At 42.7% G+C, this 15518-nt stretch overlaps 1 protein-coding gene and 1 long non-coding RNA gene across 2 annotated transcripts in view; both read left to right on the top strand.

Moving 5' to 3' along the window:
• Window positions 1–12853, top strand: part of LOC119119173 (cadherin-4-like) — a 155234-nt gene extending 142381 nt beyond the window's left edge. Inside the window, exons 12-17 of the mRNA XM_037245690.1 lie at window positions 1702–1844; window positions 4577–4816; window positions 5267–5503; window positions 6574–6713; window positions 6803–6967; window positions 9509–12853. Of these exons, the coding sequence (XP_037101585.1) occupies window positions 1702–1844; window positions 4577–4816; window positions 5267–5503; window positions 6574–6713; window positions 6803–6967; window positions 9509–9715 (1132 nt within the window). The 3' untranslated portion in view covers window positions 9716–12853. The remainder of the gene's footprint in view (window positions 1–1701; window positions 1845–4576; window positions 4817–5266; window positions 5504–6573; window positions 6714–6802; window positions 6968–9508) is intronic.
• On the top strand, window positions 1851–4005 carry LOC119119200. The gene is made up of 2 exons (XR_005097167.1): window positions 1851–3156; window positions 3267–4005. It is a non-coding gene; the product is annotated as an uncharacterized LOC119119200 (long non-coding RNA).
• Window positions 12854–15518: the final 2665 nt, after the last annotated feature.

The following is a 15518-nucleotide window of genomic DNA, read 5'->3' as shown; positions in this document are numbered from 1 at the left end:
CATTGTCCACTTTGTGAAAGGGAATTTTCTTTCATAGAGGTCAGTCATCTCCCTACATTGAAATGGGATGAAACTAGCATTCGCTCCTCTGTCACAGGCATGCTTACTACTTTATTGCTGTGCTGTGCTGCCTTTACCTATTTATTCATACTACTTATTGTTACTGGAATTAAGTTTGTTTAAAGGTCTTGTGGGACAATTTTTTTTTAGTCAGACAAGCGCCCTATAAACTCCATTTGTAGCATAGCCCACACCAACTACTTTATGTGTGATCCCCACTTGCTCAGAATAAAGTTAGCTGGTGTGTCAGCTCTCCACTGAGCCACGGAAAACCCCAGAGACATGAATTCCGGAGCCTCGATAGGTTAGCTCTTGATGAGGTTTTTACGAGCAGATGATGTAGCCATGTTGGTAATTCTGGTGGCACCTTTTTTTTAGCCCCTTTTCTTCCTTCCTAGAAAATAGCCCTTTCCCCTTGTTTCACTGGTTTATCCCTGCAACCCTGCTGCGATAGATCCACGTTACTCCAGCTAAGCATTTCACAGTCCGCCAGGTAGTGTCCACGGGCTTGCCTGGTCTGTGTGAAAACCTTCAGAGTGTGGGAATGTCATCTCTGTTATCCCTCTTTGAAACATGCTAGTTCACTCAGGATCAGGCCCACTGCCTGCTAGGACAATCCCGCCTCTCTTGCTGCAGGATAGAGATTAGGTTCTCCTGTCCACCCCCACTACTTCCCAATATACAATACCAAGCCGTGATTCACTGCTAGGTGAGACCGAAATGTATATAAGCACGATGATTGAACACAAATACACCATTGGCCTGCACAAAAGGTGTACATACTATAATTCAGTTAGCACAAACTGAGGTTGAGGTCAAATCCATTTCAATTTGAATGGATTTAAAAGCTGAAGTGTGTGTCAAATGGCACCACGGCCTTTGTCCCCAATTTGCTGTTTTGTAAATCCAATTCCATTGGCGCTGAAAACTTGCTGTTAAAGGCCAAGATGCCCAACAAGCTACAGTGAGAGTTCAACCCCCAAAAAAGGTGCAAGATGATGAACTCCATCACAAAAGGAATGCATTGTGGATGTGAAGGTACCGGCAGGGATAAGAAAATGTATGAATATAGAAGTAGAGTGAGATGAGGTCAGGCAGGAGAGACATCAGAGAGAATTCAAAGCGTGGAATGAGCCAAAAGCGACAAATGAGAAACAATAACAGGCAGATCAGACAGAGATGGGGATGCTGTAGGGAAAAAGATCCGCTCTGCCGCCTTTGCCCTTTATCCCGGGAGACACTACCTGAGCCTGTTTTCATGTTTAGAGGTCACCACACAGATCGGAATGTGCCGTCGCCCAGACTTTGCAAAGTGTGACTGCGTTACCTTAAGCAAACACTTCAGCTGCTGTAAATGCATCCCACGCACAAGCAGTTGCAGCAGTGCTTAACAAGGAAGGTAATTGAGTACAATGTGTAGTATATAGGAGCGAGAAATGGGCTGAAATCGACTGGAGGCTGTAAGCACTGGAAGGGAAGTCAATAAGGAATTAAACTCTGTGAAGGTTAGGGACTCATGACTTAATGGCGGTGTGTGAAATAAGATCCATACATGCACACGGGTGAGAATATGTATAATTGCTTGTAAACACGGAAACAGTCACACTAACTTCTCCCATCGACTTGCGCCCGTGGTTTTAGGTACTCCAAACTGAATGACCCCGCAGACTGGTTGTCTATCAACAGAACCAACGGGCAGGTGGTGACCACGGCCATCCTCGACAGGGAGTCTGACTATGTGAAAAACAACATATACGAAGCCACTTTCCTGGCAACAGATAACGGTAAGATGTATAAATATTTAACGGGCATAAAATGAATGAGAGCTTGTCTTTAAGAGTTTTTATTGAATGAAATGAGAAACTGTTTTGAATTACATTTTGAATTACATTACATTTAAAAAATAATGTTTATTTTATTTTTAAATATAATATAAGATAAAGGCAGTCAATTTTTTACTTGATGTATTGAACATGTAATGGCAAAAATCTATAACATTGTTTATAAATATGATTACATTTGGGAACCTCCTGCAGTCACAATCTGCTTAGATTTTTTTCCTTTAAGCTTGAATGCATTCTGCGGAAATGGAGAGGTGGCACTACTTGTATGGATAATTGCTTTGTTTTTCTAAAATAAGAAAATAATGCAAGCATTTGGGTAGGTTATCAGGACGAGGAAGGAAGGAGTTAGCGTGAATCTTGGATTCATGTTGCTAGCTGATCCTCTCCTCTTTCCTTCCTTCTCTCCTTCCCTCTCTCGCAATCCATTTGACATATATATATCATTTGTTCTGCCTCAGAGTCAAACCTCAAGCTTAAACGAGCGCAAACTCAATCACAGCAAACCAATATGTTTGCCCCTTTTCTCAAGTGGAAGTGCAGACTAAGCAGCCCCTCCTCCCCCAACTGCTTTCACTTTTTTCCCCAAAATGCCTTATCGGTGCTGTGCAGCTGGCTGTTTACCTTAAGTTTAGTTTACTTTGAAATATTGGTTCATTTGAAAGTGCATGCATGTCTGAATGCGCTCATTTGAATATGAGAATACATCAAGATGTGTATTTGCGATGACCGACAGCAACAAGTGCATTCGCCTCCTGCTGCTGTTTAACCGAAGATGCTGACGAGGCCACTTTGACACCCACCTATAGGTTGGACCTGAGAGACATTTAATTTGCCGGCAATTTAATATTTCCTTCTTATTTGCCGGCCCGTTCATTCAATATTAATGCCAGAGCCATTTCCTCGAGGCAACAATAGCTTCTTTAAAAATGCATGTTTGTATAAAGCCCTTCTTACAGCAGTCAGTCAGCGGTCAGTCAGCCTTCCAACCAACACCACAATTTCAAAACTGGATGGATGTCAACATTATTTTCCCCCAAAAGTGACTATTTTACCACCTGATCATCTCGATAACAGAATATGGCCAGAGACAGATGCGAGCCGGCGACACTTCAGGGTTATGCACATGTTGACTTTGTAGGCGGTGCTGAGATGCGCCAGCCGTCACAAGGTGAGCTGGATTAGGAAAGAATTAGGAAGGAGACCGTGAGTAATACAAGCAGACGTGGGGGAGGTTGTGACAGTTCCATGTCAGGTACGCGTGTATCCTCGTGATTTCAAATCTCGCTCACACTTTCTTACACACATACTCTACACTAGTTTCTTTCTCGCGCTTTTGTTTATGCGCAAATATGTGATTTGCAGGACACTTGCCAGACTTAGCGCTCATCTTTTCACCGTGCCTCAACATGCCTGAGCCGCTGTCACAGAAAGGACCGAATACAAATCCTTTTGAGGAACTTACACAAACATAATTATTTATTTAGCTGGTTAAAACCCACATAATTCTCCTATCAACCGTGGCAAGCTGCTTCGTCTTGTTCCCCATACATGGCTGGGATTAGTAAAGCGGCGGAATGGGGAAATGTGAACGTGTGTTTCACTATGATTGTCTTTGCTTCTTAGTGTGTAGAACAGTTTCTGTCTTTTTCTGTTTGACGCACCTTGATACCATGAATAGTTTCCAATGAATTCTCTTCCATGATTCCAGTTAATAAATGAAAAGTGTTGTAATTTACGCATTTAGCAAAACATGTATTTGCTGATTACATTGTTTACAAATTCACGCATTTACAATAGCTATTATTTTAACCACAAAAAAATGATTGTTTACCACCAGCAGTTCTTAATGTGAGTTAGCAATTGTTAAATGGTGTTGGTGTTTGATGCTCTTCCAATGGCAAAAAGCATGAAGTGCAAGAAATAACAAAAATGTATACATATCTTTTTAGAATTTATATTTTCTTTTTAGAATTTGTATTGATTTATTTTTCATATCTTCCAACTGACGTCAAAGACAAAGACCTCGAAACAAATTATGCAAAACGTTGTGCTTCATCACTGTAGTTGATGTGTTACTTGCGGTACGATTTTGAAGTGAAAAGAAAACAACTAAAAAAGAAACCAGTGATGCTATAGCAGCAGTGTGCAGTCTCACAGACATGAGACAGATTTTTTTTTCTAATCCTATGTGTAAGATGTGAGAATAAAGGAGTAGTAAAGCAAAATCCGAACATACTCGTCCTCCATGACAGAAATGCCTTTATCGTAGGTATCCCCGTTACATAAACAGACGCAGGCAAGGACTTGTTTGATTGCGTTACAGTCATCGTTATGTGCATCTTTTGGCAAGTGGAAGAGCCGCGGCCGCATCTTCATCGACCCCGATGCGTTTGATTTGCCTGCGAGGCGAAATGAGGAGTTTGAGAGCACCACTGTCAAAAGTATTTCTGTCACACTGAAAAATTCTCATCGCGTTCTAGCAACATCATCATTGAGGCTCTGCACTCCTTCGATCTTTTTTTTTTGCTATTTGCCTCCAATCCGTCAGCCTTAAACTGCTGGGGCCAAACAACACCAACCTCCCCCCCACCTTCTCACAACACACATCTTCTCAAGGCATCTTTTCCTTTTGACTTGATCCGATTTTCTCCTCCTTCCTTTCTTGCTCTCAGGCTCTCCTGCAGCCAGTGGCACAGGCACACTGCAGATCTATCTGATAGATATTAACGACAACCCCCCAGCGCTCATACCCAAGGAGTCTCAGATCTGTGAGCAGATGAACAAGAATGTCAACGGCGTCAATATCACTGCCGCTGACGCCGACACCGACTCCAATGCGGGGCCTTTTGTCTTTGAGCTGCCTAGTTATCCTTCCAGCATTAAACACAACTGGACAATTACACGAATCAGTGGTAAGTGGAAATCCAAATATGTCTGAATATGCTTCTATCTCCTCCCCCATAAAAAAAAAAAAAAAAAAAACATGCTTACTTTGATCAAAATCACCGGTGTCAAACTCAAGGCCCGGGGGCAACTCATGTGACAATTCAATGTTTTTGTTGAAATACCAAAACTGTAGATTGTCTTCCTTTTTAATAACAGTGCGATATTGCAAAAAAATATTAAAACCCCACTTTTAAAATAAATGTAAAAATGTTTGAACTTTATTTTACTGGATTCTGTAGAGTTTGACACCCCCGAATTCTAAATTATCTATAGGCCCAAAATCATTTGACCAAAATGAAGACAAGCAATATACGTCTAATCTAAACTGGATGGATGTTGGTATAACTAATGAAGTAGGCAGTGTACAGCACTCTCTTATATAAATGCTTTGGCCTTGTTCTCCTTCCTCTGCACAGGCAACTATGCCCGCCTCAGTCTGCGATACCAGGTCTATTTGGAGCCAGGCATGTACGAGGTCCCGATAACTGTGTCCGACTCGGGAAACCCAACCTTGTCCAATAGATCGGTCATCAAAGTCAAAGTGTGTCCATGTGATCCAAACGGAGACTGCACTACCGCGGGCGCCGTGGCGGCCACCGGCCTGGGGACCGGCGCGATCATCTCCATCTTGATATGCATCATCATTCTGCTCAGTGAGTGTCAGCCGTGCATATCGCACAACACCTTGCAGCTCTTTGACGTGGCGTACATGCCAACACACATTTTTAATGTGGAAGATTGTGATTGGTTCGGCTTTGTCCTTTTTTGCTCATGCTGCCTTGCCAACACTCGTAACTCTTGGGTAGACATAAATCAATGTATTTGCTCTGATAATTTCACCCGCAAACGCTACCTTACATTCTCAGTCATCGACAATTGTGCATATTTTCCATCCTTTTTGCTTTAGTATTGAAGTCAAATTCCTTAGTCATTAAAGATGACTCAGATTTTTTGTCACATTTCTTTGGGTATGACAAAAATAGCAAAATACTTTGAAAATCAATCAATTTTTATTGGATGAATTTGAAAAAAAAAAAAATTGCAAACATGATTTTTTTTCCATTCACTGTTTCAAAATAATCAATGCACCATTTGCACTCTAAAAAACACAACATGTGTTCTATTCTAAACATTACAATGATGTCTTGTCTTCATTAGTTTGATACTTCCACAAGATAAAGTAAGTAAAATAATAAGTTTAAAAAGTGATTGTGATGCTGCATGACCTTATTTCGGAATCATCTGAATATTCATGATATCAAACTGTGCATGCATATTTCTGAAATTTCCTGAAATCAGAATCATAAATAGAGCAATAAGACGAATGAATAGAAATTCAAAGTATATCAATTAATTTTCAGTTCTTGCACTGTATGTTTTAATAATTTTAGTAAGCTATTTTTTACTTCTTTGCTTTTAAATCTGTTGAACTCTATCTGTAACTGCTTTTAAATGCTACACTTATAATTACAGCATATTAAGCATATTGAGTTTTATGTTGTGTATGATTTTATAGTTTTTTTAATGACTGTTCTTTACAGGTTTATATTGTATACATCTTGGAGCTCTTTAGTTTTGTGTACCTCGCTCAAGCACCTGGCTCCCCACAGTGCTTTTCATTCAATAATAATAATAACAATCATCATCTCAAATTGATTGCGTTATACAATACCGGTACAGACGTGACATTTTCTCCCATTTGTGCGTTTGTGTGTCTTTGCAGGCATGGTCTTGCTGTTTGTGGTGTGGATTAAGCGGCGAGAGAAGGAGAGGCACATCAAACAGCTGCTCATTGACCCCGAGGATGATGTCAGGGACAACATACTGAAATACGATGAAGAGGGAGGGGGAGAAGAGGACCAGGTGAGATCCCAGGGGAAAACATTCAGGCCCGCACTCGAAACCGCCCTCCCGTGCCCTGACGAGCTCTGTGTCACTCTGTGGCTGTGTAGGACTATGACCTGAGCCAGCTGCAGCAGCCGGATTCTTTGGAGCACATCATCAGCAAACCTCCCGGCGTCCGCAGGGTGGACGAGCGGCCCATTATCTCAGAATCCCAATACCCCATCCGGCCTGTTGTACCGCACCCTGGCGACATCGGAGACTTTATCCATGAGGTGAGAGTGAGCCGTACGTGTTAGCCTGGCCTTTCACTCACTATCGATCTCGACCTTACTTTCTCACGTCCAATATGTTTACATCTTCCTTCATCACGCCAGCTTTATATTTTTACACGCGCAAACACCAACACGCTCACGCAACTTGAATGTCGGCACTCTGATGTGAGAAAATGCTGATTGACAGACTCGTGACAGCACGTTCACACTCCAGAGGTGTTGGCAGCTGTTCGGCTTTGATCCATCCAACCTTGTCTCCCGTTCACACACACACGCACACTAAACATACACACACCTGATCTTGTTCCAGCCGGCTGGTAAAACACAAACACAACAAACGCGCAGCTTTTCCGCCACCCGCTGGCTCCCACGGGATGGAGGCAGTTTCGATTTCTATCCGTTGTCTTTCAGTGAAGTGGATGGAGCCAGCCATCTTCTTCTCCTTATCCGGGGTCGGGTCGCGGGGGCAGCATCTTTAGGAGGGACTCCCAGACTTCCCTCTCCCCAGCCAATTCGTCCAGCTCATCCCGGGGGATCCCAAAGCGTTCCCAGGCCAGCCGAGAGACATAGTCTTTCCAGCGCGTCCTGGGTCGTCCACGGGGTCTCCTGCCAGTGGGACATGCCCGGAACACCTCCCCAGGGAGGCGTCCAGGAGGCATCCTGGTGAGATGCTCGAGCCACCTCATCTGGCAACCGCTCCAGTGAGAGCTGGAGATTATGGCTTGAAGAAGCCAACAGCACCACGTCATCTGCAAAAAGCAGAGATGCAATGCTGAGGTCCCCAAACCGGACACCCTCAACACCTCGGCTGCGCCTAGAAATTCTGTCCATAAAAGTTATGAACAGAATCGGTGACAAAGGGCAGCCTTGGCGGAGTCCAACCCTCACTGGGAATGAATCCGACTTACTGCCGGAAATGCGGACCAAGCTCTGGCATCGATGATACAGGGACTGAACTGCCCTTATCAGTTGGTTCGGCACCCCGTACTCCCGATGGTGTTCATTATTGACAATCCGTGTCGAGCACAGAAGTCCAATAATAGAACACCGCTCGGGTTCAGATCGGGGGGGACGTTCCTCCCAATCACGCCCTTCCATGTCTCACTGTCATTGCCCACGTGGGCATTGAAGTCACCCAGTAGAACGATGGAGTCCCCAGAAGGAGCACTCTCCAGCACTCCTTCCAAGGACTCCAAAAAGGGTGGGTACTCTGAGCTGCCGCTTGATGCATAGGCACAAACAACAGTCAGGACCCGTCCCCCCACCCGGAGGCTACCCTTTCGTTCACCGGGGTGAACCCCAATGTGCAGGCGCCCAGCCGTGGGGCAATAAGTATACGCACACTTGCTCGACGCTTTTCACCTTGGGTAACTCCAGAGTGGCAGAGAGTCCAGCCCCTCTCGAGACGACTTGTACCAGAACCCAAACTGTGTGTGGAGGCAAGTCCGACTATATCTAGTTGGAACTTTTCTGCCTCGCACACCAGCTCGGGCTCCTTTCCAGCCAGAGAGGTAACATTCCATGTCCCTAGAGCCAGCTTCTGCAGCCGGGGATCGGACCGCCAAGGTCCCCGCCCTTGGCCGCCGCCCAGCTCACTATGCACCCAACCCCTTTGGCCCCTCCCACAGGGGGTGAGCCCATGGGAAGGGGGACCCATGCTCCCTTTTCGGGCTGCGCCCCATGGGCGAAGGCCCGGCCACCAGACGCTCGCCTTCGAGGCCCCACTCCAGGCCTGGCTCCAAAGGGGGGCCCCGGTGACCCACGTCCGGGCGAGGGAAAACCAAATCCAATTTTGTTAATCGTCATAAGGGGTTTTTGTGAGCCGTGCTTTGTCTGGCCCCTCACCTAGGACCCTTTTACCATGGGTGACCCTACCAGGGACATGAAGCCCAAGTCAACATGGCTTCCAGGATCATTGGGACACGCAAATCCCTCCACCACGATAAGGTGACGACTCACGGAGGGGGCCTTCTCTTCAATGTCCCTTTTTCATTCTTAGAAGCAGGTGGATTTTAAGCGCTGCTTGAAAACACAATTTATCGATAATTCATGAAGTTGCCGGGACATCGAGAACAACATGAACTGAATCAAGATTTACTATGTTATTTGTGCTATTTATGCACAACTCGTTTTCTACATCCAAAATACAGAACGACCCTCTTTACAAACTGTAGCAATTGTAGAAATTGGAGTAGGGTTTGGGAACAGAACGTTCAAAATATCAGATGTTTCATTCCCTTTTGAAATTCAAAATGTTCAGAGCAATTCATTTCATCATTCAGTCACAAAAAAAATCCACATTTGGCACAATTCTATATTTTTTACCCAATAATGCCCCATGGAAATGCGCTACGTAGATAAACTTTTATTGTCTTGTATTAATTTCCTGTATACTGCTTTGTCAACGGCAAGTTACCATGACCACTAGGGGGTGCCACTAAGGCTGGCTGGCACTCCAGAATGCCAATTATTTGCATCCAGTTGATTAAAAATCTGTTTTTATCCAACAATCTGACCATCCGTAATCTTCCCTGTGTATAGGGGCTACGGGCAGCTGACAATGACCCCACTGCACCCCCTTATGACTCTCTGCTAGTCTTTGACTATGAGGGCAGCGGCTCCACCACGGGATCGGTCAGTTCTCTCAACTCTTCCAGTACGGGGGAGCAGGACTACGACTACCTCAACGACTGGGGCCCCCGCTTCAAAAAGCTGGCCGACATGTACGGAGGAGGGGAAGAGGATTAAGTCTCACGTGAGCACACACACACTCACACACCTTCGTCCCGCCAGCTGGCCTGCCATGCTCTGTCCCGTCAACACCGATCAACCAATCAGAACTCCAGAAGTCTGGCGCTGTTCCACGTTGGACTGAAACAGAATTATTGAGTTGCTGGGTTATCATAAGTCTTTCGTGCCCAATTTTTTTCAATTGTTTGTCAGGTTGTTGGTTTGTTTTTGGTATGTGCCTTTGTTCCCCTGTGGCTTTTTGTTTATTTTTGTATTTTATTTTCACTCCACAACAAGAGTCATTCCTTGTTCCGGAAGGTTTTCTCTTTCCTCTCGCTGTCAGCCCCTGCCTGCCTCCCTGCAGAAGCTTTAAGTTTGAGCATTTTTGTCTTGGGGTGGGGTGGGGTGGGGGGGGGGGGGGCAAAAAAACAAGAACCCTGATATGACAGTCTCTCCTGTGTGGAGGGCCCTGGTTTATTCTTTCTTGAACTTGAATTACTTAGAATAGAAGCACTGTTGTTTCCCAAAAAAAGTGCCTTCAGTGGTGCATATTTTAACAGACTCCCTCGAACTCAGGATTAGTTTCCATTTTCCTGACCCTTTAACTCAGACCTTGCCATTGTCTTATGGGCTACGGTATTTGCTGAGGCGCCAGTGCTGCTTTCAGATGAGCTTGCAACCGGCAAATGAGGGCATGTTCATGTAGGTGTACACTACACTTGGCCGGAATGGACCAATTCCACAATTGTTCAGATCATAAAGGTGTGTCCTCAGATGGCAGCCAACTTGAATGTGATGATAGAAATCGCAGCAATCCAAGACGGGACTGTCGTGGAGAAGTGTCTTTGTTTCTTGTGGCTTCGCTAGCAGCTGTGTTTGTTTTGAGCTTCTTATTTTTTCACCCGGTCCCGGCCAATCACGTGTCCGGTATTGATGAAGGAAACTTGGCCTTTTAGATCGAAAGGTTTGCATATTTATCGACACACGCAAACATTTTACATTCCATTTCCTAAATAAGGAGAAAAATGCCAACGTTGAAAAGGAATTTAATTGTTATGCCTGCCTATCGTTTTGTTCTTACTTGGATGGAGTTGCCGTTACTTCTTGACAATGTCTATAAATATATAAAATGTTGATGCTCACTGTGATTGATTCAGCCAGGGATTTCTCAGCCCCTCAATCTGCCTCTCTTTAGGCACACTTCAACATTCATCTGCAATGTTCCCCTGAAATTTTCTGGCTGCAAGTTCAAGAGTTTTCATCAAGAAGTTAGAGCGAGCAAAAGTTTATGAAGTTATGAAGCACTATATCAAGGGTGACTTGTTAAAACAGACTCTTTAAAAGTCATTTTCCATCTGAACATATTTTTGTTTTAGACTTAATGAAACAGCAGCTCCGCTTATGGGCTTGTGTCATCATATTTTATATGACTCCAAGGGTGGAGTGAAATAAAGATCTCTAAATGCTATGCTTAAATTATTCAAATATACAAAAGCATTGAGAAACGAGTGGGTGGAAAATACTCCTCGGTGCTAGTTAGCTTGAAGCTAGATGACTGGATTTGCTGTGAATTGATGAATTCCTGGAGGAAAACTCTAACGATGCGTCTCCTCAAACATTTTCTCATTTGCAAGAGAAACTAAATTTGTCGATTTTAAACGGTTCTGGCGAGGGACATAACAGAAACTACGTTCCTGTCGACGGTCATGATATAATCAATGAGGTGAACAGGGTCAGAATCTCACGATTCAAAGGCAAACAGGTACCGATTGCACTTTGCGGCGCCGAACTTGACAGCGATGATTTTCCCGACCGCTGTCAGCTTAAAGTGCAATCAGAGTCGAGGCAAGGAGCAACGACACTCGCTTCCGGATTAGCTCTTATCTATCCGGTTCCTCCTCCACCTCGCAAATATCCTCACAAAATAAACACAGCTGTTACTCTCCGCTATCTGTGATTTGTGTCTGACACGTAAACGTTGTATATACAGAACCTTTTTTATACATTTGTCAACATGACTCGCGGGTGTGAGTGACTGGGTGGTTTTCGCTCTCCTTCTCGCTCCAACAAGTCGATGAGGTCGCTTTCACCACTAAAAAGCCATGGTGAAGAGAACCTGATCGGTTTCGCGAGCGCTCACACAGCCATACTTGTCGCCGCTGCGCTTGAGCTTCTTCAGAACAAAGCGTGAAGCCGTCCGTCGTTCGAAACTGACGTGTACAGTCTAACAGACGCACACATACACACACACACACACACACACTCCTCTAGGCCTTACTGTACATACAGTATGTGAGTGCTATTCCACTGCAAAGCCCGAACAGTCCTTTTGCTGGTTCCATCACGCTCAGAGGTCAAAGGGATGTTCTTTGACATATTTATAATCCTTAAGAAGACATCTAGATCTAATTAAGGGACTAACACAACACGTCACATACACACATGCAGTATGTTGACTTTTCATTACAAGGCGCTGATCATGTTGCATGTTGAAAAACTGCAACTGTGCCGTATGGAAATAATCTGTTTAAATATCTGAAGTGAGTGGATAGACAACAAATTTGTGACCATGGACACATCTGACCCGTTAGCAACAGAGGCTGTTGCTTCCTTTGAAATGTCTTGCTCAAGTCCAAATGTAAATAATGTAGTATTTGCTCGCCAAGCAGACCAAGTTTAATGTATGACTGGAGCTTTTTTGCATGTCTTTTTTATGATGGCCAGATATGAGTTCTATAAGAGTAACCATCCAACGTGAAAACATGTCGCAACCCGCATGACCGAAGTTGCATTCTAAATGGAGTTCTGGCATACCATATCAACATAGTTTGAGATGAAAAGGTATTATTAAAAATTGCACAGGTGTCTAATGTCTAAAAAAAAATATGACGTTTTTGTAAATTGTCAACAGCACAAGCATTTTGTATTGGTGTTTGTACCCATTTTGTAAAAAAGAAAAAAAAAAGAAAAACAGAAGAAAAAAAAGATTGTTGTTTCAAGCGTGTGTTTGTAGTGCCACTGCAATCTTGGTTTCCAAATACCGTACAGTATACATGCGCTGCCTTGCAGATCAACATTGTAAAATAGATGCTGAGCTGGAAAAAGCATTTTCAGCAACGTGTGTTATAAATAAAAAAATCCCCCTCCTGATAAAAACACTGCTTCGTCTCTCGTCCTTGCATCTCCATTCCTGCGTCCCATCACTCAATTGTTTTATTTGTAAATTGAAAATGCTTATCCTGTTGTACTTATAAGAATTATTTATGAACTGGAATTTCATTCCTGTTTAACAGAGAAGGAAAATTAAAGTAGTTGTAACCTCTTTAATTTAAAGAAAAATAATGCAGTCCTCGGAAAGTTGGGCTTTCAAAGTACTACTTGAAGACCTAAATTAAAGGTATTTTATTTTCATTTTAATTAAACATAAAATGTACATTATCAGCCATCTGTAAACATATATACCGTAATTTTCGGACTATAAGTCGCGGTTTTTTTTCATAGTTTAGGTGGGGGGGCGACTTATACTCAGGAGCGACTTATATACATATATATGTTTTTTTTCACTTTTTTGGGCATTTTATGGCTGGTGCGACTTATACTCCGGTGCGACTTATAGTCCGAAAATTACGGTAGTACACTCCATCATTTTACACACTGCAAGTTACTGTGTATTTTTGGAAATGACTCATTCATTTTGGAGACAAGATTAGTAAGAATTAAAAATACTGGCACAATTGTGTTGTCACAGAATTAATGTGCAGATGTTGCCAGCGTTGCCAAATTAGTTTTTTGTGGACAAACATCATCCAGGATGATCAACACAATCACGTCAGTTGTTTTGTCAATTGGGTGTGATGGGGCAGTCCTCCCGCAGGGAATGTGAATTCTTTGCCAGCTGCAACACATCAAATGTTCTGACTAACCAATTCAGCCTCAAGACATTCAAATCGTGTATTTCATCCCCCCTCTCTCCCTCCAAAACATTTTTAAATTCAAGGGTCAGACAGGCAAACCTAAAATAAGCTATAAAAGGTTTCTTCCTTCATGGAAATACATTTTAATATTCATTCTCCACTTGTACGCATTTGTCTTCCTTAAATCAAATGCGTTGTCTCAAAATTCAATTCGACAAACTGCAAATTGAAACTACTGGTCCAGTATGGATGACACTACTGATGCTTCCTTTTGACTTTTCACAAAGGCTAAAATGTGCTATTCTACATTACAAGCAAAGTGAGAAAAAAAAAAAAACCTCTTGGCGCCTAACGGGTTGAACTTCAGGGTGCAGCAAACAGGTCACATCGGATTAATCCAGTTGACCGTTACATTAGCGTGCATGCTACACCATGCTGCTTTTTGCCTTTGAATGGATCCATACATGCATCGGTGATAGAGATTGAATCATATCACACATGACTGACTGGAGGAGGAATTGGCTCTTGTTCAAGAAAATAATGATTACCATTACACATGTGAAAGAACACAAAGTTAGTTATATTGATCGTCCTGTAAAAAGTATATATATTATTATAACTTCTGACATCACTGTCAAAGAACTTATGTATCAAATTCCAACATTTACATAGTTTTCTCCATGTTGGAGATAAAAATGAAATTAGAATTCTAATTAATGAAAACATTGGAATAATAACAATTTTGAGAAAACAGCCAAAATGATCTTGCATACTAACATCTAGCATAAATTAAATACAAATTGGCTAAAGTTTATATTTGCATTAATATATTACTGTCATATTGAAAAAAAGTTATGAATATGTTTTTTCTGGGGAATGGATTTGGGCATGTAAATTGCATTTTTAAAAACTAATCTCGCTTAAAACAGAATCAAAATTAATTGGTTTTGGAGGCCTGTGGTGTACTGTGGTGACGATTCAAGCATAATCCAAATCTTGTTACTTGTTCTCCTTCCATACACTCTTAAGCATGTTATGCCAGTAAAATGATCCAAGAAATTACCTTTCTGCAGATTTTGGATGAAAATAAACTTTCATTTTGATACACACCTCAACTTGTCAAAATGTAGAACTCAAAATGTGTTTTGCAAAAGAGTATTAAAACCAAGTTTTTTCCCCTTCAGGTCCATCTTGTTCCAGTTATTTTGTTCTGTATCATAAAGAAATGGGAATCTTTCCCAAACGACATCCATTCAGACATCTGACAGCCGTTCACACTCCCATCCACAACTTGGACAATTGAGTGTTTGCTAAAGCCATCAAACAAGTTTTGTAACAGCGAGAGGAAGCCACGGGGAACCACGACAGGCAAACGCCACTCAAAAAGGCGCTTTTGTCTGCTTTTGCATCTCAAGATATTTATTTTGTTAGTGATACTCGTGGAAGCACTTGGAAATATGTGACTATGGTACCGAATGTGAATCAGTTATAAATTAGACAATTGCACAAATAAGAACACAATATGGAAAGCTGAGACTTGCGCAGTATCATTGTTAAAACCTTACAAAAATATTGTGGTCAAGTTTACATTTTTGTGTCCACAAACTCTCTCATCTTGTCTCCTATGGCCCGAGGATGTGGGGAAAAAAAACAAGACAGAATGGCCCAAGTCTGATTGAATCTTCATCTAATGGCGGCTTTAGCAGACGACCGGACAGCCTCGGGACTCAGATATGGCCAACGTGAGACATCATGGATGGAAAACATCTCCAGTCCTCAAAATCTAATGCCATTATTCCAAAGAAAACAACCACATGGGCAGACGGTATCAGTTTTATTGTCTTACATCAATGTTGATTTTTATTTTATTTTTTGCCCACCGTGGGGTGCTGTTATGCAGATTGCCC

Source organism: Syngnathus acus, chromosome 2 (genome assembly GCF_901709675.1).
Source record: "Syngnathus acus chromosome 2, fSynAcu1.2, whole genome shotgun sequence".
Classification (NCBI taxonomy): domain Eukaryota; kingdom Metazoa; phylum Chordata; class Actinopteri; order Syngnathiformes; family Syngnathidae; genus Syngnathus; species Syngnathus acus.
Note: the sequence above shows the minus strand (reverse complement) of the source record. Positions and strands in the feature narration are given on the sequence as shown.